General features: G+C 36.9%; 1 protein-coding gene across 1 annotated transcript; it reads left to right on the forward strand.

Moving 5' to 3' along the window:
* Positions 1-8,132: 8,132 nt before the first annotated feature.
* DYNAP (dynactin associated protein) lies at positions 8,133-19,259 on the forward strand. The gene is made up of 3 exons (XM_062200031.1): positions 8,133-8,189; positions 12,580-12,744; positions 18,771-19,259. The coding sequence occupies exons 1-3, from the start codon at positions 8,133-8,135 to the stop codon at positions 19,257-19,259; spliced, it is 711 nt and encodes a 236-aa protein (XP_062056015.1).
* The last annotated feature ends 6,232 nt before the right edge of the window (positions 19,260-25,491 follow it).

A 25,491-nucleotide genomic window follows, 5' to 3' on the forward strand; every position in this document is an offset into this window, starting at 1 on the left:
CAACTCCCCAAAGCTGTATTTGCTTGGAAACTGTATCAGACCCGTCATTGTCCCAGAGCCAAACCCTACCCAGGAGGGAGTTCTAGGAGCTACCACACCCCCATAAGAGCTCATTATTTACCACCCTACCCTCCACCTCAGGAAAGGATGAGAAATTAAGAGAAGTTCCAACTTGAATGTTAAGACTCTTGGGTCTGCCCTGTTGAGTACTACAGGCTGAGTCAGGGCTATGGTGCTCTACCATTCAGCTTTGGATATCACCCCAGACCTAGATGCAGAGTTGATCCCAATCTGGGTCCAAGATCAGATACCCATTTATGGTTCTGGACATCACAAGCCTCCATTTCTCTCTGCTCTGCCTTATGGAAGCGAAAATTTCTTCTAACAATCAGTCTATTTGCTGCAATTTTTAAGTGACACCTGGATCCCTGCCTTATTCTTTTGTGTCCATGCCCCCAACTGTTGTCTTCTTGGAAGGTGACCCTCAGTTCACACTGCACTTTGTGCATATCCTCACATTTGTCAGATGCTTGGGCAGAACTTTCAAGGTAGGAAGGTTGTTGAGTCATTACTCCACCCTGGTTGTTACTAAGTTTTTGCTGTTTTTTGGCACCTGAATTCTAGCAATCCCTGTCCTTCAGGTCTAATTCCAGGTGGCAGCACTACCCTGGCCTTGCTTCTAGTAAAATCTGTACTTCCCTGATTAATCTTAACATCCATGCTCAGAGAGTCTCTAAAGTTTCGATAGAGGTATGGTCTTTACAATGGCTTCAAACTCTAAGCTGTCTGTCATCTTTTTTCCTCACCCTTCCTAGGCCATAGGGTGATTCAGTTAGACAGTTAATAAATAAATGACTATAAATGATAGATGGACAGCCTAAAAGCCACATACTCTGATCTTAATTTAGGGGTTACAAAGTCATTGGAAGCATGCATGTGTCATCAGGAAAATGGGAATAATAATAGTTAATTCTTGTAGTTATTACAAGGATTAAGTAAGAGCAGTGTGGTACACCCACTAGAATTGGCATAAAAATCTATATAATGTCAATAACATTATGTTAATCAAATCTTATGTCAGAGGCTGCCCTTGTTACTAACTATTTAACAATTTAACCATTTAACAATGCTTTAAACTATTTATTTTTTTAAAAATAGACTTTATTTTTAGGGCAGTTTTATATGTGCATCAAAGTTGAGTGGAAAGTATAGAGCAGAAAAATATGCTTTGATGCCCCCATACATGTACTGTATCTCTCACTGTTAACATCCACGATAAGACTGGTATATTTCTTGCATTTGATGAACCTACACTCTATTCCTCTTATCCACATTAAAAACATGTCAGTCATCAGAGTTAGTTTATGAAATAGAATTTAAGATGAGTAAAAATGAAAAAAGGAAATAATTGTCTTTAAAAACCTCAAGATTTCTGGGGCCAGCACCGTGGTGCAGTAGGTTAATCCTCTGCCTGCGGCGTCAGCATCCCATATGGGCGCGGGTTCTAGTCCCGGTTACTCCTCTTCCAATTCAGCTCTCTGTTATGGCCTGGGAACGCAGTAGAAGATGGCCCATGTTTTTGGGGGTCCTGCACCCGTGTGGGGGACCAGGAAGAGGCTCCTGGCTCCTGGCTTTGGATCGGCGCAGTTCTGGCTGTTGCGGCCATCTGGGGAGTGAACCAACGGAAGGAAGACCTTTCTCTTTGCCTCACCCTCTCACTGTCTATAACTCTACCTCTCAAATAAATAAATAAAAATCTTAAAAAAAAACTAGAAGATTTCTCTAAACCTACAATCTCTCATATGAAAGTCTTGCATCAGATAAGTTCCACAATGTAGTTTTTAAAAAAATTATAAAGGTAGTAATGTGGACATATAATCTACACATATACTCTACCTAGTAGTTTGTAATGCATATCAGCAGTTTTGTAATTGAACGTATGAATTAGCAAGTTAAATTTATTAAATACTAAAAATAGCCTATTGATTAACTTTCACTGCCAAATAAATTGTGGCAAACAAAAATAATTTTCAGTTTTTAAAGCCTTTCTGGTATTGGAATTTTGCATAAAACACTGAAGACCTATATTTTGAAGAAAAAATGGTTTTCTTTTGGGGTATGCTCAGGTTGCAGGAACAGGAGCTAAGTCAGCAGAGGGGACAATTTGGCTTAATAGGAGAAGGCACTTTCACATGGTGAATGTCATCCTACATGGGAAATCACACCATAAAAAGTCATAGGTTTCCAGACACCATAATTTATGCAGTTCTTCCTTATTCTGTAGAATCTTACATATATTTATGATTATAGTCCTTCCTCATATTTCCCTAACATAGAAAACATCTATCTTTAAATTATGCTACAAAAGAAGTTTCTCTTTGATTATGCAAAACACTACATTTTAAATAAATTTGAAATTAAAAAAATTAATTTTCTATGCCATTTCCAATTTAACACCAGGTTTTTTTTTTTTCATTTCCAATTTTCTTTATATACAGAAGATCGATTCAGTATATAATTAGTAAAGATCTCATCAGTTTGTACCCACACAGAAACAGAAAGTGTAAAAATACTGTTTCAGTACTAGTTATAGCATCACTGCACATTAGACAACACATTAAGGACAGATCCCACATGAGATGTAAGTACACAGTGACTCCTGTTGATGACTTAACAATTTGACACTCCTGTTCATGGCGTCAGTAATCTCCCTAGGCTCTAGTCATGAGTTGCCAGGGCTATGGAAGCCTTTAGAGTTTGCTGACTTTGATCTTATTCCGATAGAGTCATAGTCAAAGTGGAAGTTCTCTCCTCCCTTCAGAGAAAGGTACCTCCTTCTTTGATGGCCCTGTTCTTTCCACTGGGATCTCACTCACAGAGATCTTTCATTTAGGTCTTCTTTTTTTCTTTTCCATGGTATCTTGGCTTTCCATGCCTACAATACTCTCATGGGCTCTTGAGCCAGATCTGAATGCCTTAAGGGCTGATTCTGAGGCCAGAGTGTTGTTTAGGACATCTGCCATTCTATGAGTCTGCTGTGTATCCCACTTCCCATGTTGGATCTTTCTCTCCCTTTTTGATTCTATCAGTTAGTATTAGCAGACACTAGTCTTGTTTGTGTGATCCCTTTGACTCTTAGACCTATCAGAGTCATCCATTGTGAACTGAAATTGATCACTTGGACTAGTGAGATGGCATTGGTACATGCCACCTTGATGGGATTATATTGGAATCCCCTGGCACATTTCTAACTCCATCATTTGGGGCAAGTCCGATTGAGCATGTCCCAAATTGTACATCTCCTCCCTCTCTTTTTCCACTCTTAAATTTAACAGGGATCACTTTTCAGTTAAAATTTAAACACCTAAGAATAATTGTGTGTTATTACAGAGTTCAACCACTAGTACTAGAACAACAACAACAACAACAAATACTAAAAAAGGATAAAGTATTACATTGTACATCTAGAGTCAGGACAAGAGCTGATCAGGTCATTGTTTCTTATAGTGTCCATTTCACTTCAACAGGTTTTCCCTTTGGTGCTCAGTTGTCACCGATCAGGGAAAACAAATGATATTTTTCTCTTTGGGACTGGCTTAATTCACTCAGCATGATGTTTTCCAGATTCCTTCATCTTGTTGCAAATGACCAGGTTTCATTGTTTCTTACTGCTGTATAGTATTCTATGGAGTACATGTCCCATAGGATATTTGTCTTTAATGTGCTGTACACTGTTATTTAATGCTATAACTAGTACTCCAACAGTATTTTTTTTTTTCATTTTGTGTTCCTATATGGGGGCAAACTGTTGAAATCTTTACCTAATATATACTAAACTGATCTTCTGTATATAAAGAGAATTGAAAATGAATCTTGATGTGAATGGAAGGGGAGAGGGAGCGGGAAAGGGGAGGGTTGCAGGTGGGAGGGAAATTATGGGAGGGGGGAAGCCATTGTAACCCATAAGCTGTACTTTGGAAATTTGCATTCATTAAATAAAAGTTTAATAAATGAAAAAAAAATAAATTTGAAATTTAAAATAAAAAACCTAAACATTCAATAAATACAGATGAGAGTATAAGCAGGGGTCTTTACTGTCATGATATGTGCTCATTTGCTAGCCAGGTTCCAGACAAGATTGACTGTACACTGAGCAATTGGGAATAAATAATAAAAGACCATGTCAACATGATCATATTTAAAACTAACAAGTAGACTTTAACTTTGGAATTAGGAGATCCAATAATATTCATCAAAACATGTTTTTCCTCCTGAAGCTTCTGAGTTGAGATAATTATTATTATCCATTATACTGCTTAAACACTCGTAGGTTACTATTGGTTTAGGGAAGGAATATCTGCTTATAGATATTGGCTCAATTTTATTAAAGAATAAGGGATACCCTGATAGTGTTACGATATCATATATGTAAATTTGTAGAATGTTTCAGTTTTTATTTTAAATTTGACTTTTCATGATTCCTTTGATAATTTTGATACAGACATTGGAAATTTTTCAGTTTCTGGCCTTGTTTTGTAAGGTTCATTCATGCATTTGAATTAATTGTGTTGAATTTCTGTATTTTACTGGGCTTAGAAATTCTGCATTTGGTTCTTTGGTTATAAATTCAATAACACAATGTAAAATGAAGTATAATAATTTCTTCCCATAGAATATTATCTGTGCTGAAGTTATATTGGGTGTCAGATTATTAATAAGTGAAGGACATAAAAATCAGGGCATAAAGTTTCATGCAAGAACAAAACCTCAGTTTTGCCCTTTCCTTTGAGATAATCATGCAATCTACTTCTCCATTAGATCACCGAGAAATAGTCTTCCCAGTTTTCCACTCCCAAACTCTCCAAAGAATGTTTAGCTATCAACAAGTTCTCTCAGCCACCTACAAGTCAACAAGACACTCTGATTTCTTTCTGGTAACAGGTGCTGGTCAGATTGAAGATATAAGATTCTGATAAGATAATGATGGTACTCATGCTCGGTGCTCATTAGAACAACGTCACTGTATCTGATTTTCCTGTTAACCTTTGGATTGAAGCATTCACAGAATTGTTCCTAACAGATGCTGCAGTTACTCTTTGAAAAGTAAAGAAAAAATTTTCTTGCAAAGTAAAATCTGATTTTTATGTGATAAATTCAACCCTAGAGTAATGTGTTATTTTATTTTATTACTGTTTTTCATTTTACATATTTTCCCTCTTCTTCCAAATGTTTTGAATGAATTGACCACTGTGTGATGAATTAGAGATTGTGATGTTGAGACTCAAGAGACAAGAGTAATCTCTCTTTATGCCATTGATGTGTTGCATGGATGCAGTCAAAAGTGATGTGGTTTTACTTAACACCATGGCTTTGTTCCCTTAGTGCCAAACTAAAATAAACACCACTCCAGAATAAAATTAGAGCAATATTTTAAATAAAGTACAGATAAATTTACATCAGTTTTGATGATATATCATTCTGGTTTTCAAATAAATCAGCTTTATTTGAAGGTTATGTTTAATGTTTTTGATAGCTTCAACCCATGCCTGCTGTATGTATCTTATGGCCATACTCTTAGGATGGTGACCTTGGCTGTATTTCAACAGCAGTAAATCACTGTATTATTTTTCCAATTCTGTTTTTATTGTAACAAAATTCACATGATAAAATTTATGATCATAACCATTTTAAGTGTGCAGTTAAGTAGTACTAAAAAATACAGCTATAATGTACAATCACCACTGCTGCCATCTCTACAACTTTTTATCTTACTAAACTGAAACTCTGTACTCACTGAGCAGCAATTCCTCGTTCTCTGTTCCTCCCATCCTCTGGAAACCACCATTCTACTTTCTGTCTCTGTGAATGTGAAAGACTTAGGTGCCTTGTAAGTGAAATCATACAATAGTTGCCTTTCTGTGACTGGCTTATTTTACTCAGTATAATATCCTCAAGGTTCACTCATGTTGCAACAAGTCATCATGTATTTAACTCCTCTTTAGAACAAATCCCATCCCAGCTTCCTAATTCTTCACCAGTTTGTTTATGTTCTTTCTGTTCTAGGGCTTGAGGCCATGTCACTTCAGTTGATCCAGTAAAACTCACACTGAAAGCGTTGAATGCATTAATGTGAGATATTTTAAGGGATCAAACTTTTGAAAAATAATTCTGACTTCCAAAATGTCAAGTACAAAGAGGATAGAGGTGTGGTCTGTTTTATTTCTTGCTGATTTTTTTTTGCACTAAGAAAAATTTCCTGACACATTTTAGAAACTCAATCATCCTATCCATTGAGTGACCAATATAAGACAAATTTCAATTTAAGGTCAAACATGAAAAAATAGTCAGAATCACTAGCCATCAGGGAAATGAAAATCAAAACCATGATGAAGTTTCACCTCACCCCGATTAGAATGGCTTTCATACAGAAATCAATAAACAACAAATGCTGGCAAGGATGTGAGGAAAGATATCCTAATCTACTATTGGTGAAATGTAAACTGGTACAGCCACTGTGGAATACAGTATGGAGATACCTCAGAAATCTGAATATAGACCTACCATATCACCCAGCCATCCAACTTCTGGAAATTTACCCAAGGGAGATGAAATCAGCGTATGAAAGAATTATCTGTACCCTCATATTTATTGCAGCTCTTAGACATGGAGTTAGCCCAAATGTCAACTGAAGACTGGAAAGAAATTATGGGATATGTACACCATGGAGTAAAAAAAAATTAAATCCTGTCATTTGCAACAAAATGGATGAAACTGGAAAACATCATACTTAGTGAAATAAGCCAGTCCCAAAAGGACAAATACCATATGTTCGCCTTATCTGTGATAACCAATAGAGCACCTAAAAGGTTAACCTATAGAAGTGAAATTGACACTTTGAGCCCTTGTCTCAACTGTTGAGGAACAGTGTTTTTTTCATACTATTTGTTGAACTCTTTACTTAGTGTAGAATTAATCATATGGGTATAAAGTTAATTGAAAATAGATTTTAGTAAAAAATAAGAATAGGAATAGGAAAGGTGGGAGAAGGGTGGAAGTGGAAGTGGGAGGGTGGGTATGTTGGGAAGAATCACTATGTTCCTAAAGTTATGGAATGCATAATATTTGTATTCCTTAAATAAAAGGTTTCTGGGAAAAATGTGCTATTGCCAGGGCAGGAATTTGGCCTAGTGTTTAGGGTAGCATTTGGAATGCCCACATTCCATATCAGAGTACCTGACTTAAGCTTGACTCCTCCATTTACAATTCTGCTTCCTACTAATGCACACTCTTGGAAAGGAAGCATGTGATGACTCAAATACTTGGGTCTCTGCTACCCACATGAGAGACAAGATTGAGCTCCAGGCTCCTGGCTTTGTCCTGGCCCAGCTCTGGCTGTTGTAGGCATTTAGGGTATGAACCAGAGGATGGAAGCTATCTTTCTGTCTCTCTCAAATAAAGTGAAAATAAATTAGAATTTTTAAGAAAAAAATTTCAAAGTAAGACAAACGATTTTTCAGTAAAAATATAGATCTAAAACTTTTCAATATTCCATCCTACTTTTGCAATATTGCCAAGGAAATAGATTTGAATCATTTTTAACATGCATGAATTGCCTGAGCAACTGACCAACTACATTTCAGCGACCCACCCAGGGACTAAAAAGCAGTGTCTGTAGGGCCATGGGTGCCTGAAATATGGCCCAACATTGTGAGATAAGGCATTTTCATCCTTGAAGAGAGAGAAAGCAACAGCAAATGTCTACCTCAAAAATATTTTCTTGGGTTGTTCCAAAAACAGAAGGCAGGTGTCTAAAAGAAGGGGAGGGAAAATGATCAAACTTTTCAGGTTTTTTGTGTCAGGAGGTTGCTGTGAGGGCAGTCGTGATAGTTCTGGGACTGAGTAGATTTTCTTGTGTCTTTCTGTAACTAACACCTCATTTCCTTTTCCAAGGTGGTTCCCATTTGTAGTGAATAATTATTTCCCATTTAGGTTAATCCATACCTGTACTGTTGCATCATTGTTGATTTTCTACCAGATGTTTTAATTATTTCTCATGGTTGCAGATATAAAGGACGTTGAACAAAAGGGAAAATTATTCTTGGAGGTATATTTGTGATATTGACATCTCAAGAATGGACAGAAAGTATGGAAAATACGTATTGAATGTCGAACACTCTGACAACCCACCGGTGAGTGCTGCTGCTCCATTTTAATATTTTTTATCTTGCAGTTTCATTGTCAGCATTTGAACCCTATCTAGTATGTTTACTATTATGGAGTCAAGATCATTTCTTTACATTCTCCCAAAGCAAGAGTATTCCTGCAGTTTTTTGCTTCAAATTTCATTATATATTTTGCTATAATATAGACAGTATGAGCCGTTTTTATAGGTGTAAATATTAGGAATGTTTCTATGACTATGTGCTATAGAAACAAATCACCATCATAGCAAATAAAACCATAAGGATGTCCTTGGTTTATTTATTAAGTTATATTTTTACAATTTGATGCTTAGACTTCTATCTATAATTTCCAGATCTGCTATAACTCTAAAGATTTCTAAATATGCTGGCCAGATTTTAATCCTAGAAATTGTCTTTATGACTAAGAAAGAAATCCTATAAAAATACCTGCTTCTTATAAATCATATGCTCATTTTCGTCTTTTTTTTTTAAATTTACACCAACAACACAAACCTTTGCTGTGTAGTTACCATAAGTACTTTGATGTAATGGTTATATCTTACGAAATAACCTTTGATATGAGAACAAAGGAAGGTCATAGGTTGGAAATTAAAATGGTAAGTTAAAATTCACTTCCTCAAACTTTAAGTTTCTATAATGGAAAATGCTATTAATACAAACGTTTGAGAATTAAAAAGTCTAATGATCTTGTGTTACTAGACATGATAGTTATCTTAATGAGAAAGACCCAGAGGCCTAAAGGGTTAAATACTTGTAAAATCCTACAGGTGCTTTCAAAAATACTGTGAAGTAAGCAAGTGCCTCTTGTTGGTTGATGAGTTTATAATTTTAAACATGGCGACTTAAAGTCTTTTGTCATCCACAGTTATATATGATTTGCTGCTCATAAAACTAAAGCGTTGTTGGTTCTGTGTTTAGCTGTCCTCCTTAGGTTCCTATGGACTTTTTCCAGCCACTTCTATTGTATTCAGTACTTTGGGATGGCTCTGTAAACAGATGAAGCCAATAATGTATTAACAGTACCAACTGAGAGAAAGTATGGTTAACTGAGGTTCCTAAAAACAAAAAGCAATTCAAATCAATTGGCAATCTACAAAAAGAGTTAAAGATTTTAAAAGCTATTATTAAAATTGCTATATTGATAAAAAAAAAATTCACTTCCTCAAGAGCAAATGGAAGTCATATGACGTGTTTTGCCTTCTCAATATGGAGTGGTGGTAACCAGCCTATATTAATCACCTACAAAGTAAAGCAGAATAGAAAGTCATGTTTCTTAATAAATCTTGATTGAGTAAAAGAGAATTCCATAGAGGATTCCTGGTTCACTAGAAAAAGGGAGTTTGTATTTCTCAGTCATCATTGGACCCTCCTGAAGACATTCTCTTTGTCACCTTGGAGTCTGACTCTCAATATCTGACTCCTCAAGATGCCCAAATACTCAGTTGGAAATGGAAATTCATTCCAGGCAGGTATTAATCATCTGCATTATTTATGTAGGTTAATAACAAGCTTGAAAACATTTACAAATATTATTTTACTGCACTATATCTGACTGACTAAAGGTTTTCCTTTATTATAGATAGTTAGGTATGATTACAAAAAACATTTTTCTTAAGACCAAACTCAATAATGAAACTTAAAAATTATTTGGTGATTATGAAAGCACAAAAATATTTTTAAAGTTTTTTTTAAAAAACGTAGTTTTTAACTGATTCAGTGTGCTTTGTAGATAAAATTCTAAGAACATAATATTCTCTTCCTCTCTCCCTGCCTCCCACCTCTCCATCCTTACCTCCTTCCTTCCTTCCTTCTCCCTTTGTTTTTTTTTAAAAAAATTGAGATAATATTTCAAATTTACGTAATAAAAGAAAGGCTTAATACTTCAGTGAATAAGAAGCTTAACAAATTAAAAGCAAAATAAGAAATTTAACAAGTAAAAACTAAACAGACCCAAATTTAGTGGGAATATAGACAACAGCTATGAACAACAATTTCGTGGTAAAACAACCATTTCACCCATATACAGTAAAGTTTAAAGTAGCCACAGATCATTAAAACTATAGTAACATAACGATCTTAACCATTGGTTTGACAAAGGCATAAAACAAAGTTTTACAAAACTCCATTTGCAGCAATACTGGTACACACAGGTATTTCTTTCTTTTTTCTTTCCTCATTTTTCTTCTAGAGACACATGAGATTTAAGTTAATCCTTGTACAGTTAGGAGAAACAAATCCTGTCAGACTTTCTTTGGTAAATAAAGCTAATACACTTCATTTGCCAAAGCCATTATTAGCTAACACTGATGATCTGATGAAACATTATTAATAGTTCTCTAACTATTCCCATTTTGTATAGAAATGTAAAGACTCCCCCTAAGAGCCAGAAAAACAGCACAGTCAAGTTACTACTCAGGTTGCAATAGCACTTCAAAGCCGGGCCCGGATGACAGGTTCTTTATGGGTATAGGCCCACTCATCATCAGCTGCAAAGGTTAGGATCCCAACAGGGTCAGATAATTCTGGAAAACTGGCTTGCCAAGTTTACTTTGTTTACAAGGTAAGTTAAAATATCCAAGTTCTTTAGTCACAGGCAACTGGATATAAATAAAAAAAAGGACTCAGCACTAAGGAAAAATATGCAAGGTGTTAATAAAGGTAAGTACTACTTTCCCCAAAAGTGCCTAGAGAAAAACAGTTAGGATTTGGTCTAATTTTTCAAATAAAACAGTTATTATTATTCTTCAGCATTATACTTACATAAACATTTAACTTAATTATTTTACTGCTAAGGGTATTCTACCTTATCTATATTTAATGACAATTGTATTTTCTGTGCATTTTTAATGATAACTCTTAATGGGCCAATGGCTACATGCAATTGTAGTTTGATAGGTTTTTGGTTGCCTTATTTCTGTTTTATTTCTTGCAACTGCACATGAATCTATAGTTACTTCACAATAGTTTTTTCAAAAATGTTTTACTGATATATTACTTGTACCCCTTTATGGGGCACAGTGTAATATATCAACATATGCATACAGTGTAAGTTTGATAGTTTTAATTGAACACACTGGTAGCATGGCCATAATCTTTGATAGTTATTTAGCAATGGGTTATGAAATCAACATGTTCAAAGACAACTACTAGTAGAAGCAGTAGTAATACTACGACTAACAATAATGATTGTTAACACTTACTGAGTGCATACTAGGTGCTAAAGATTTCTGTAAACATTTCGAAGTTAGTGACTCAGTGTTCATCCTAGAAAATCTACAAGTGTGTCATTTTTGTGCCCCCTTTTTCAGAGGAGCAAAGAGCACCAGATGCCTTTGTTCACAGCTAGAAAGTAAGCATTATTATCCTGTGAGATGAAGAGCCTAGATAATTCCACATTATTTTTGAGAGGGAGCAAGCTTTTTCCAAGATCCATACATTATTAAACCTATTTCTTTTTTTAAAAAGATTTATTTTATTTATTTGAATGAGTTACAGAGAGAGGTCTTCTATCCGCTGGTTCACTCCCCAGGTGGCCATAATGGCTGGAGCTGCGCTGATCCGAAGCCAGGAGCCAGGAGCCTCCCCTGGGTCTCCCATGTGGGTGCAGGGGCCCAAGGACTTGGGTCATCTTGTACTGCTTTCCCAGGCCATAGCAGAGAGCTGGATTGGAAGAGGAGCAGCCAGGACTAGAACCGGCACCTATATGGGATGCCGGCAATTCAGGCCAGGGTGTTAACCCGGTACGCCATAGTGCAGGTCCCTATTAAACCTATTTCCTTCTTATTTTTACTTTATCTTATTTTTCCCCTTCTTTTTAACATCTGTTTCTCAGTCTTTTCCACTGAACCCACTCATTTTCAATCCTTATACGTCCATTTTTTTCTCAGTAATGTTGTATTAGGATTGTTATTTGATAATTATATATAGATTATCTTTTATCTCACTTTAAGCAAATATATTCCTTGTGTACTTTTTGTTCTGAAATGTTTTTCCCCTGCTCTATGCCCGAGAGAAACCCTGCAAAGAACTCTCACAAAGTGGAAAAATGATGACTTTTGTGTCCCTGTCATGGAATCACAGATTCTGTTGTGTAGATCATGATATAAATTATGGAAAGGAGTCACCCTGGGAAGTTTTTATGAGTACAGTATAGTATAATACACTATTACATATAGGACATTGGTATGGTGTATCCTAACAGTATATTTATAAACAGTGTTGTGCAGGGTAAAGAACAGTGGCCTTAGCATTGGGTGGTCTGGTCCATGGCTTGCTGTTATATCATTTAAAAAGTCATAGTCTTATTATTTTTGACAGTTTTATTTTAGAAATTTAACACTATGATATACTATTCACTTATATTTCATCTCTGTAGCCCAACACATGTCCACATGACCAGGAGGCTCACAGATCTGCATGCTGCTGTCCACCTTCAAATGATGTAACCACTGATGTCTCTTCCAACTTACCTGGGGTCTGGGTGAGCCCAAGAATCTGTGCACATTCAGCATGCTCACGTGCAGAATTACCCAATGTGGAGGTAATGTCTGGTGTAGTAGCTTTTGGCCAGGTTCTATGAGGGGTCTACTTGGTCTATTCTTTCCTGGGATATGAAGTTAATTACTTAATTGATCTATATTCATGTTAAGCATTTGCCCTATTCTTAATTCTGTTACAAGTCACTGAAAGCAATTCACAAGAAGATTTGACAGTTTCTGTTTTCAAAGAGCTAACATTCTAGTTTAGGGTTCCAATATTTACGATAGAGAACATAAAATGAAAGGATGAGTGTGAGGTGATAAGACAAGGTTCGGGAGGGGGCAGGGGAAGAGATATGTTGGCAAAGGGGGTTTAACTACTTAGACTTTGATGGGCAAATATCATAAAACGCTTCATGAACCCTACTCTATGGGTGATAAACTTATTTGTAACACTGTTGAAGATTCTGAACCTTCACACGGTGGTTTCTTTAGCTCTCGTGTGCTTGTGTCTTGAGATAGAAATGTAACTGTTCTCTGGAACTTCTTTAGCTTTGGACACCTGACTCAGCTCTCCTTGCTTCCTGACCTCATGTTCTTGGCTCATGATTGTGTCTTTAAGTCTTCAGCCCTTGTGTAGAAAATTGGCCTTGACTATAAATTACTGATGTGGTTTGGCAGCTGGGTTGGGTTCCTCAGTCACTGGAATTCCTGACTTTCACTGTTTAATCTTGCTGTGGAAGCTCAGTAGAGAAAAATTGAGCCTTGTTTCTTGATTTGGTAGAAAATGTAAACTACATTGTTTCTGGCAGCAAAATGAAAGAATGGATGGGGCTCCATAGAATGGAGTTAGAGAACATTTCTTGCTTGTAGAGGTAAAGTGAATCATATCTATCTAGTTGAAAGAGACATGGATAACATGTAATCTACTGACTCTTTTTTTTTTTTTTTGACAGGCTGAGTGGACAGTGAGAGAGAGAGAGACAGGGAGAAAGGTTTTCCTTTGCCATTGGTTCACCCTCCAATGGCCACTGTGGCCGATGCGCTGTGGCCAGCGCATTGCGCTGATCCAAAGCCAGGAGCCAGGTGCTTCTCCTGGTCTCCCATGTGGGTGCAGGGCCCAAGGACTTGGACCATCCTCCACTGCACTCCTGGGCCATAGCAGAGAGCTTACCTGGAAGAGGGGCAACCGGGACAGAATCCGGCGCCCCAACCAGGACTAGAACCCAGTGTGCCGGCGCCACAGGTGGAGGATTAGCCTATTGAGCCGCGGCACTGGCCAGTCTACTGACTCTTAACCCCCGTGCACTTTAGAATTACTGGGAGACTAAGACACACAGGTACCAATAGCTGAGCCCCACGTTTAACCAATCAAATCAGGAACTCTGAGAATGAGACATATGCAATAATAGTTTTTAAAGGCTATCCAGATGTATCTAAAGTGCAACCAGTAAAGAGAAAGACTAATGTAGTTCTATTCCAAAACTAATTTTTTTCAAAAACCTCTTAGAAAATGGAATTTAAAAAATGAATTTAATTTGGTGCCCAACATTTTTGAAGTTCATGCATACACATATGACTAAGGGAAGCCCAGAGATTTTTTTACAGAACTCAGGTAGCTTTTGCCAGAAGGGTCTAAAGCAGCAGGAGCACTTAGGTTCCTGGATGTGTGGCTATGCACTTTATTTCTGTAAGGTGCTCCTCTTAAGTTTCTGTAAGGTTCTATTATAGAATCCTCCAAGGTGTACATGAGCATTTATGCCACTTTTTTCTTTGGCCTCCTTTTCTATTTATTTGACAGGTAGAGTTATATACAGTGAGAGAGAGAGAGAGAGAGAGAGAGAGAGAGAGAGAGAGAAAGAAAGGTCTTCCTTCCCTTGGTTCACTCCCCAAATGGCCACTACGGCTGGCGCTGTGCTGATCCGAAGCCAGGAGCTAGGTACTTCTTCCTGGTCTCCCACGCAGGTGCAGGGGCCCAAGCACTTGGGCCATCCTCCACTACCCTCCTGGGCTACAGCAGAGAGCTGGACTGAAAGAGGAGCAACCGAGACTAGAACCCAGTGTCCATATGGGATGCCGGCACCGCAGGTGGAGGATTAACCAACTGAGCCACGGTGCTGGCCCCTGGCCTCCTTTTCAGTAACACCACCAGCCAACACAGAGATGTTCTCTTATCTGAGAACTAACTTGATCTTAGTGGTCCTTATTTCCCTCTTCTTGGTGACCATTGCCCTCATTCGGCTCCTGTCTTGGTGCCACCACTATTTATATGAAACCCTGGCCTTTCAACAAATACTGTAACTCATATTTTATAATATTTAAGACCTACTCAATTCTGCCTGGAAGACTGACATTTTGAATGCATTCCTTAAAGATCTTGATCTTATTTAGGTGATAATGAAATAATCTGTTGGACTAAAAAGCACTTGTTACTAATTTCTACATTTCACTAAATCCAAAATAAAGATATTACTTTGGAAACCTTCTGACTTTATATATGTTATTACTAATATCCTTAATGAGAATTTAAGATAGATATAGTTATATCTATATTTCAAGGCAAGGAAACTTGAGACTGAAATAGACTAAGAAAATTGTGTGAGATTTGACGTTCTGAAACCTATATATGTCTTTCTTATTAAAAATATTGTATCTTTTTATTTCATATAATCTAAGAATAGTGACACCAAATATCTGCTAAACCACCTTAAAATGAACAAAGCAATTCAGTTTTGTCAACCCTAGAGGCAATCCAGTAAGTCATAAGCCATTTTTGTCACCAGTTCATAGATTTTATGAAATAGGAACTCAAAGATGTTAAGCAATTTTCCTATAGATTCCAGTGCAGGGTTTTGAATTCCTCATTTAATTTTTGTTCTTTTAAACCATGTTGGCAAATAACCTAATCTATGATAGGATGGTTAAAAATGAGCAGGATTTTGACTTACCTTGTGAAAATGCACATCACTAGAAAAGTTTTACAGAACTCTTTTCATTGTACAATTTCAAATCTTAAGCCTGGGAAGGAAGTAACACATGCAAGTGGATTTTCTGGCTCTTCTGATTTTATTAGGTCTCGGGAAGCTTCCTACATGTGGAATGGTAGGAAGTTATAGCGGGTAACTATCAGGAGTTGATTCATCACCAGATGATCAACATTACTTAAGGAATTGACCACTCATGGAATAATTATGAAAACTAGTATGGTAACTCATTTCTATGCTGAGAACATAATTACTGATCAATACTCAGATAGAGGGGCAAAGATAGTACTTGCAGAGACCATGCTGTACTGAAAGCAAAACATGCAGTGTAATGGGTGTTGAATGCAAGCTAGAAAAGGCATTCTTAATTGGCAGAACTATTTACACCAAAGTCCTGTTTTAAAATAGGGCTGGTGCATTGAAGAAAACGAGTGGAGGCCAGTTTGGTCTGAAGCTATTACTCAAGTTTAAGACTGAGACAGAGTTTTTTTTATGACAATGAAACTGGCCAAGATGGAATAAAGTTCACAGTATTGAAAAAAAAAGAAAAATGCTTAAGATAAATTTTAATGACCTTCATTTGGGAATTTATCCAAAGGAAATTAAATCAGTACATGAAAGAGATATCTGTACCCCCATATTGCAGATGTCCATCAACTCATGATTGGGATATACAAGCAGGAATACTGGTCAGCCATAAAGAATGAGATCATGCTTTTCAGAGAGTTCAAATCTCATTTTTTTCCATGAAGCTATTGAAGTGCCTTTGTATGTTTTCCAAATTTGAAAATATTAATATCTTATCCTTTACAAAAAACCTAAAGACCTAAAGTGAAAAGAGACCAGGGATTGGGAATATCAGCAATAAAGGTTGAAAGTGAATAGTGAGCCTTCACAGAAAAGAAGATTCTGGGGAGCTGTGGAGCCAAGGAGAGTAGGCTCTCCCAGAAGAGGAGGAAGGAGACGGTTCAGAAGACAGGTGGAAGAATAGTATCCAGTAGCATAAGTGGCCGAAGGATTCAGTAAGACGCAAGCAGATGTCAATTAGATTTTAATGAATAAATGCAAAGGTTGCTTTTTCAGTGGTATGACAGGTGCAGAAGTCAAGTTGGACTGGATAGAAGAATGTGTAAATGTAGACATTGCATTTAGACAACTTTCAAGAAATTTCAATTTTCAGAAAGAGAGAGGGATTTAGTATCAAGAGATGCTTTGTGTAAATTGGGTGAGAATTGCATGTGTCTAAATGAGGATCATAGTATTTAACCTGAAAGTAAATGTAACAAAAAGAGAAAAGTTGTTAGGAAAGGCAAACAGGATGGGGTCCAAAAGATTAGCTTCACACAAAAGCAGTGATACCTCCCCTTATGCCAGTTAGGAAGGAAGAGGGGTTGAGTACAGGCATGTTTGGGTTTACAGGTTTGGATACTGGTCTCTACTAAAGAGTTTTAATATGATGGTTCAAGTGTTCTAGTGAAGTAGGAAGAAAGTGAAATCATCATTTGCTGGGAGTGAGGAAGGACAGTTTGTGTGTGCATATTGCTGGACAAACCTAGGATTGAGGATTGAGAAGGTTGGAAAAAATTTTTAAATGAGGGGATAACAATCCGAGATATATACTAAGGTGGTAGAGAAATGTAGAAAATCCACTTGAGGAAGATGATCCTACAGTTATGTTGTTTCTAGTCTGTCCAAATATTTAATGTTGTTCTACACTGTGGCTGCTCCAGGGACACTCCAGAGAAAGAACATAGTCATTAGGAGTTGAGAAGAGGGAAATGCAAGAAATATTAGGGAATTAGCAAGAGTGTTGAAATAATCTGCCATCGCACAAAAAGTGGATGAGGAGGAACATAAGCAAAGTAAAGGCTGCTGAAACAAAGGTTTCAATAAAATTGATAAAGGTCATCATGGAATCAATGAAGAAATAAGTTAGGAGGAGAGAATATTATAGTCAGAGGACAGAATTCTAGAACAGTGATTTTTCAAAGTGGAACATTTTGAGGTAATGACATGGTATAGTGTCAGATCCAGTGGAGGGGGAGGGAAGTATAGTTATCTTAGAATTGTGTCTATGAAATATATTAAACCTACTCTGCATATTAATAAAGATAAAATAAAAACAAAAAGAATTTTCTATTTAAATGTTTTCCTTTGCTTTCATGAAAATAAAGAAGATAGAGAGAGAGGGAACAACAAATTTTTAAGGCAGTAAAACGACCCTGTATGATACTATAATGGTAGATACATATACATGAGTACACATTTGTCCAAATACATAGAATGTAAAATACTAAAGGTGAACCCCAATGTAAACTGTGGACTCTGAGTAATAGTGGTATGTCAATATACACTCATCGATTGTAATAGAGGTACCACGCCAGTGGGGGAATGTTGCTAACATGGGAGGTTGTACATATATGAGGACAGAATGTACAAAGGATAAATCTATATCTTCCACTCAGTTTTGCTGTGAACCTAAAACTTCTCTAAAAATTGAAGCCTATTAGAGAGAAGTTGAATAAGAGAAAGTAAGACACTGGCATATTTGTCTTTTTCTAATATTAGCAAAAGTATGAAATAACTTCCACCAGGGCGAAAACCTGGACTTTAACGTCGGCGCCGTGGCTCAACAGGCTAATCCTCCGCCTTGCGGCGCCGGCACACCGGGTTCTAGTCCCGGTCGGGGCACCGATCCTGTCCCGGTTGCCCCTCTTCCAGGCCAGCTCTCTGCTGTGGCTAGGGAGTGCAGTGGAGGATTGCCCAAGTCCTTGGGTCCTGCACCCCATGGGAGACCAGGAGAAGCACCTGGCTCCTGCCATCGGAACAGCGCGGTGCGCCGGCCGCAGCGCGCTACCGCGGCGGCCATTGGAGGGTGAACCAACGGCAAAAGGAAGACCTTTCTCTCTGTCTCTCTCTCTCACTGTCCACTCTGCCTGTCAAAAAAAAAAAAAAAAACAAACAAAAAAAAAACCTGGACTTTAAGCTTAAACGTCAGTAATATATAGTTTTAAATAATGATAGTACAATGTTATAAATAATACAAAAGTTCTGATAAATCACAAGTTTTTTCATTACTGAGTTTTTATTTATGCTCTTTTTAGTTGAATGAAAATTGCTGCAATGACTGGTCTCTGTGGAAAGTTTTCCTGGCCTGTCTCTTGGCCTGTATTATAACCACAGCTATTGGAGTACTCATACTGAGCCTGGTGAATATTAAGGGAAACAATTCCTCCATTGTTATCCAGCTACCCACAAACAGTGGACAGCCCACAGTTATTGTACCTGGAACAACCTCTACTACTTCTCAATCTACAGCAACTACCACTTCAACTGCACCTACAACCACTGCGACAGCTTCAACCATCACTTCAACTAACTCTGCAGTCTCTACCGCTTCCACTCAATCTGCCACCACATCAGGCACCTCTCCCTCTTTAAGTGAAACCACAGCTGCCACTACTGCAGCAGCATCTATGACTACGGCTACTGCCACGCAGTCCTCGGCTGCAACAACCACAGCCACTTCAACTGACTCTGCAGGCTCCTCTTCCGCTTCTGTTACGGGTACACCGGCCACCTCTGGAAACTGAAATCACAGTTGCAACTGTTTCAACAGCATCTGTGACTACTGCTACTTCCATTTGATCTATAACCACGACAGCCACTTTTCTCTGAAACAGTGAAGCCACAACTGCATGGCCCTGAGGATTCCATTTGAATAACACCAAATACTTCTACAAGTTAAACTTAGCTGACAATTGAAATAATCACCAAAACTACAACCACCACCCCTTCCCCTTACCATACAACTACTGTAGCTACCGCTTAGCTTACAATAACAACAGTCATCATGCTCCTTCAATGTATAATCTTTACCTATTCATCCTGCAACAAAAATGACTCCATTACCCCTCTAATCTTAATATGACTATCATCAATCGTCAAGTTAACCTGTAGTTACCACGTCAAAAATTAACTTACAACTAATCCACACACTGACTTTTCCCCCAGTTGAAACTCTAGCTAGCTCATCTATATTAGCTAAGTCTATATCATTATTATACTTATATCAATTACTATGATGCCACTAAAAGAAAGTTAATTTGGACCCTGAATAATGATAAAATTACCATAGTTTTCACAAAAACCAACACTTATGACTTTTACAACCAACAGAAATCTTTTCATTTTTTTAAAATGAACTGAACATTTAAACTAAAAAAAATCTGCTATTGGTTCTATAATTTAAAACAATGTAATTTTATATAGAGAATCCAATTTTTTCATTTAGAAAATCTCTAAGAAATTTTATATAAATTATATAAGATTAGACATTTAGATTTTAATATGGATTGGTTGGTATTTACAATGTTGCATTCCTCTGAACACAAATTGTATGCATAAAGGAGAGATTTTATATGGGAGATATTTTCATGAATTTATGTACAAAAATATAGAATTTATTATTGTTTCCTCTACAGTAAAATTTGTTTTTTTATCCTATTTCTTAGATTATAATTGCCAATAAAATAACATTTCATTCATGCTAATATTATTAAAAGTACATTTGAATCTGTGTTTTTCAAACTTTTACTTCAGAATAGCTTCAAATTTATAAAACAATGATTGCTACGTAGTGCAAAGAATTTCCATATATTCCATATGAAGCTTCCCCTATTATTAACATTTTATATTTGTAGGAGACTTTTTTTTTTTTTCAGAACATTTTCTTGCCGGTAACTATCTCTCTTTTTTTTAAACTTTTATTTAATGAATATAAATTTCTAATGTACAGCTTATGGATTACAATGGCTTCCCCCTCCCATAACTTCCCTCCCACCCGTAACCCTCCCCTCTCCCGCTCCCTCTCCCCTTCCATTCACATCAAGATTCATTTTCAATTCTCTTTATATACAGAAGATCAATTTAGTATATATTAAGTAAAGATTTCAACAGTTTGCACCCACATAGAAACACGAAGTGAAACATACTGTTTGAGTACTAGTTATAGCATTAAATCACAATGTACAGCACATTAAAGACAGAGATCCCACATGAGGAGCAAGTGCACAGTGACTCCTGTTGTTGACCCAACAAATTGACACTCTAGTTTATGGCGCCAGTAACCACCCTAGCTGTCATCATGAGTTGCCAAGGCTATGGAAGAGACTTTTCTTGCATCCTCTGGTCTGCTTTAACACAAACCAGGAGGAAAAGAAAGCTAGGCATCAGAAGCAATGGGTGGCAGGCCTATTAATGGCTGATCTGTGCAGTGATCTGCCCTCAAGAAGACCCAACAGGCCAGTCCACTGCAGTGGCTTTCAATGTGGTAAGCCTGGGCTTCAGCAGAAATCAGCTTGTGAAGAGCCCTGGCAGCTCTGCCAAGAGTTGGATCACTGGAAATGGACCTGCCCTGGAATCGAAGGATGCCCAGGTCAGAGCCACAGATCTTATTGGCTCTAAGCTGAAAAGCCCTTCACTCAGCCCAACTTCCAAAGTGACCACTGCAGCTGAGGGGATGGTCAAGTAGGGTCAGCAACATTGCAGGCAGAACTGTAAATTTCTTGTTAGAGATGCCCCCTGCCTTGACCTGGCCAGCTCTCCTCCCAGGCCAGCCAAGTAATGAAAGTCAACAGAGTGCCTTCCCCTAGGAGGTTCACACCTCCCTTAGGATATACCCCATGTGAAGAGATAGATAGGTCTGGGCCTCTTAACTTACAAGGCCTAAAACCCAACAGATTATTATCAAGCCCCTTCTATCAGGTTCTATTTGCCTCTCAATCAGAAAAATTACTTGTAGCTTAGACAGCACCTTTCTTAGCTCCTCTAATAATGACTCTGTCCTTTGTTCTAGACCCTGTCTAGTGCACTTGAGCCTCATTCCTTTGTAATCATAACCTCTACTCTACCACCAATGGCTCTACTCCCAACCTGTGTGTACTGATGGTCCTGTTCCCCACTTAATGCTGTATAATTGTTCAAACCTGGTAAATGCCACTCTTAGGATCATTGGTTACTATCCTCACCCTGTCTTTTATGACCTTGTCTAAATATGATCAGAGTCGGGGAACTTGGAAGGCTTCCATAGCCTTGGCAACTCATGATGAGAGCCTAGGGTGGTTACTGGCGCCATAAACTAGAGTGTCAATTTGTTGGGTCAACAACAGGAGCCACTGTGCGCTTGCTCCTGATGTGGGATCTCTGTCCTTGATGTACTGTACATTTTGATTTAATGCTATAACTAGTACTCAAACAGTATGTTTCACTTTGTGTTTCTATGTGGGTGCAAACTGTTGAAGTATTTATAGTAAATTGATCTTCTGTATATAAATAGAATTGAAAATGAATCTTGATGTGAATGGAAGGGGAGAGGGAGCGGGAGAGGGGAGGGTTGCGGGCGGGAGGGAAGTTATGGGAAGGGGAAGCCATTGTAATCCATAAGCTGTATACTGGAAATTTATATTCATTAAATAAAAGTTAAAAAAAAAAGATTTATTTTATTTATGTGAAAGGCAAACTTACAGAGAGAGATGTCTTCCACCCACTGGTTCATTCCCCAAATGGGCACAACTGCCAGAACTGAGCCAATCTGGAGCCAGGAGCTTTTTCCAGGTCTCCCACATGGGTTCAGGGGCCCAAGGACTTAAGCCTTCTTCTACTGCTTTCCCAGGCCAAAGCAGAGAGCTGGATCAGAAATAGAGTAGTCAGGACTTGACCCAGCACCTTTATGGGATGCCAGTGCTTCAGGCTAGGGCTTTAGCATGCTGTGCCACACCATCAGCCCCTAGTATGACACCTTTTTCACAATCAATAAACCACATTCAGCTTCCTCTATTTTTTTAAATAAATAATCTGTTTGTCTCTCCCACTTTCCAAGTCTCTAGCAATCAGCATTCTGTTGAGATGTTTTTCCCCCCCTGCTTGTTTGTGTGTTTTTAGCTCCTACATAAGAGAGGGAACAAGCAGTATTTGCCTTTTTGTATCTGTGTTATTCCACTTATCAATCTGTATTTTAAAATAAAATAATTTGCTACAGTGTTATAAGTTATTCAACTAAATGGCATTCCTTCAGTCTCAATTGTGTGCTAAAATACTGAACAAGACACATCAGAAGAGAATAGCCATACAAACTAAGTAGTGAGTTTACTCAATTAGAGTCTGTTAATTTTTTTTAACTTTTATTTAATAAATATAAATTTCCAAAGTACAGCTTATGGATTACAATGGCTTTTTCCCCCTATACCTTCCCTCCCACCCGCAACTCCCGCATCTCCCACTCCCTCTCCCATTCCATTCACATCAAGATTCATTTTCAATTCTCTTTATATACAGAAGATCAATTTAGCATATATTAAGTAAAGCTTTCAACAGTTTGCAACCACACAAAAACACAAAGTGTAAAATACTGAGTACTAGTTATAGCATTAATTCACATTGAACAACACATTAATTTTTTATTCTTAAATAATTCTGACAGGCTTAAATTACAATTGAAGATGCTTCACCTTGCTAAATCAGGATGTTCAGATTGGAACTACTATTATACTGTAATCTGTAATTTAAAAGAACTGCAGCTGTTAGTGATGTCCAGGAAGATTGGAGAGTCATGGGTTCAAAGGTTATAGTTCAATGACATCAGAATCATAAAAATTATAATTGCAAATCTTGAAAATTAGAATCGCATTTAAGGCATTTAAAAAAAACGTATAGGCATAGCTATGAACACAAACTTATTTAACCAGTCATATATAATATTGAGGGGTAATGTTTCACTCACCAATTGGTAAAGAAATATTTTCAACAAAAACTGTGAACTTAAAGTTTCTGTGCAACCTTTAAATGGTTTCTCTATTGAATTTGGACCTAAAGAAATACTCATTGTACAGTTTTACTAGCTGAGTGATTTTAATTCTATTTGCTTGTAGTAATTATTCAGGAAACATTAATTTGGATTTCTAATAATGTATGTTGATCTATTCTTCCTTGCCTGGTATTTTGATTAAGAATATTTTATGAGACATTAAAAACATCACTGCTGAAACCACTCAATTTCTGATTTGAGGTTAACATTTTTGAATTTCTCCTCAGCCCCACTAGTCATCAGAATTTTAAATGACCTGAAGTTTACCCATACTTATAAATGAATACATGTATGACTTATTATATAAAGAGTGATGATTCCCTTAGTCTGTGACATAGTTAGTGCTTAAGAAAAACACATTAAATTAATGAGTAATTTGTAGGTAATTTATCCAGTATAAGATTCATAAGAATAAAGCCTCCTTATCACTTATTATTGTAAACATCTAGCATATAGTAAATACCAACACATATCCATGAAATGAACGATAATTTTTTTTTAACTTTTATTTAATGAATATAAATTTCCAATGTACAGCTTATGGATTACAATGGCTTCCCCCTCCCATAACTTCCCTCCCACCCGTAACCCTCCCCTCTCCCACTCCCTCTCCCCTTCCATTCACATCAAGATTCATTTTCAATTCTCTTTATATACAGAAGATCAATTTAGTATATATTAAGTAAATATTTCAACAGTTTGCACCCACATAGAAGCACAAAGTGAAATTTTTAAGGTATGATTCTGCAAGAAAAGTCTATTTAACCTCTTTAATGGTAGCAGTAATAAAGCATTTTAGCCCATTTTTGTTTAGGTTGAATTCTTTCTTTAACCTTATTCATGACTTATTTTCTGTCTTTTAATAATGTACTTGATTATTTTGTGACTCCTCAGAGGTTTAAAAAATTTGGAGTTCATAAATCCTCATAGTATACAATTAAAGCTTTGGATCACTATTGTTCACTGGAAAAGGAGCTATGGTGGTGTCAGTTATGGTAGGAAACAACAGTAATTTAAAATTAACTACCAAATATCAACCAGGATTATAGAAATATTAATACATTTGGATCATATATTTTCCATAGTGTTATTTTTACCGTATGGTTAATTAGTAACTCATTTTTTGTCTCAATATGTGCCCCCCATTTTATTAAATGTCAAACAACTGAGATTTCTATTACAAACTTCCACAATTTTCTTCTTAACTTTAATATATTTAGTGAACATAATCTAGAAGTTTAATCCTTATTTAAACTATTTAAAAATGGTTGTTTTGATTTAATTGATCTGATAGAAAGGCACAATGGGTGTTACAGAATGAGAACAGTGTCTTCAGCAAATAGGAGAAAATAACTTATATCTACTTTTAAATCACCTGATAATTTACAGAAGTTAATCTTATTTGTCATCCTTTATACAGGTGAATCAATGGTGTTGTTCAGATGACGAACTGACAGACAATTCACCACTCAAATTAAGGTTATAGTTTACTCCACACAAAGAGCATGATATGCATTTCCCTTACTTGCATTTAAATAACTAAGTATTTTTTATCAAATAATTTTAGATCTCAAAATAAAAATAGAAGAGTCTTTAATTAGATCCAAATGAAACATAATATTTATACACCATCTGAAAAGTTGGTCCAATAATTTTTACTCTGTTCAATGAAGATCTATGATTATTAATAAATAGTTATATGAGTAACTAAGGAGCAAACCAATAAAGAATACCATGTTGCTTCATAAACAATTATTGAAATAATTAATCTCAAAGAAGACATTGTAGTCCCCAAAGCGAAGACTGTACTTTGTGACTCCCAGACAGTCTACTTTCATCAGTGGAAAGATCATCCAGACAAAAGCGTCAATAAGAAAGCCTAGGGGCCAGTGCTGTGGCGCAGCTGGATAAAGCCCTGGCCTGAAGCGCTGGCATCCCATATGGGCGCTGGTTTGAGACCT

The sequence above is a fragment of the Lepus europaeus genome, chromosome 9 (assembly GCF_033115175.1).
Source record: "Lepus europaeus isolate LE1 chromosome 9, mLepTim1.pri, whole genome shotgun sequence".
Taxonomy (NCBI): Eukaryota; Metazoa; Chordata; class Mammalia; order Lagomorpha; family Leporidae; genus Lepus; species Lepus europaeus.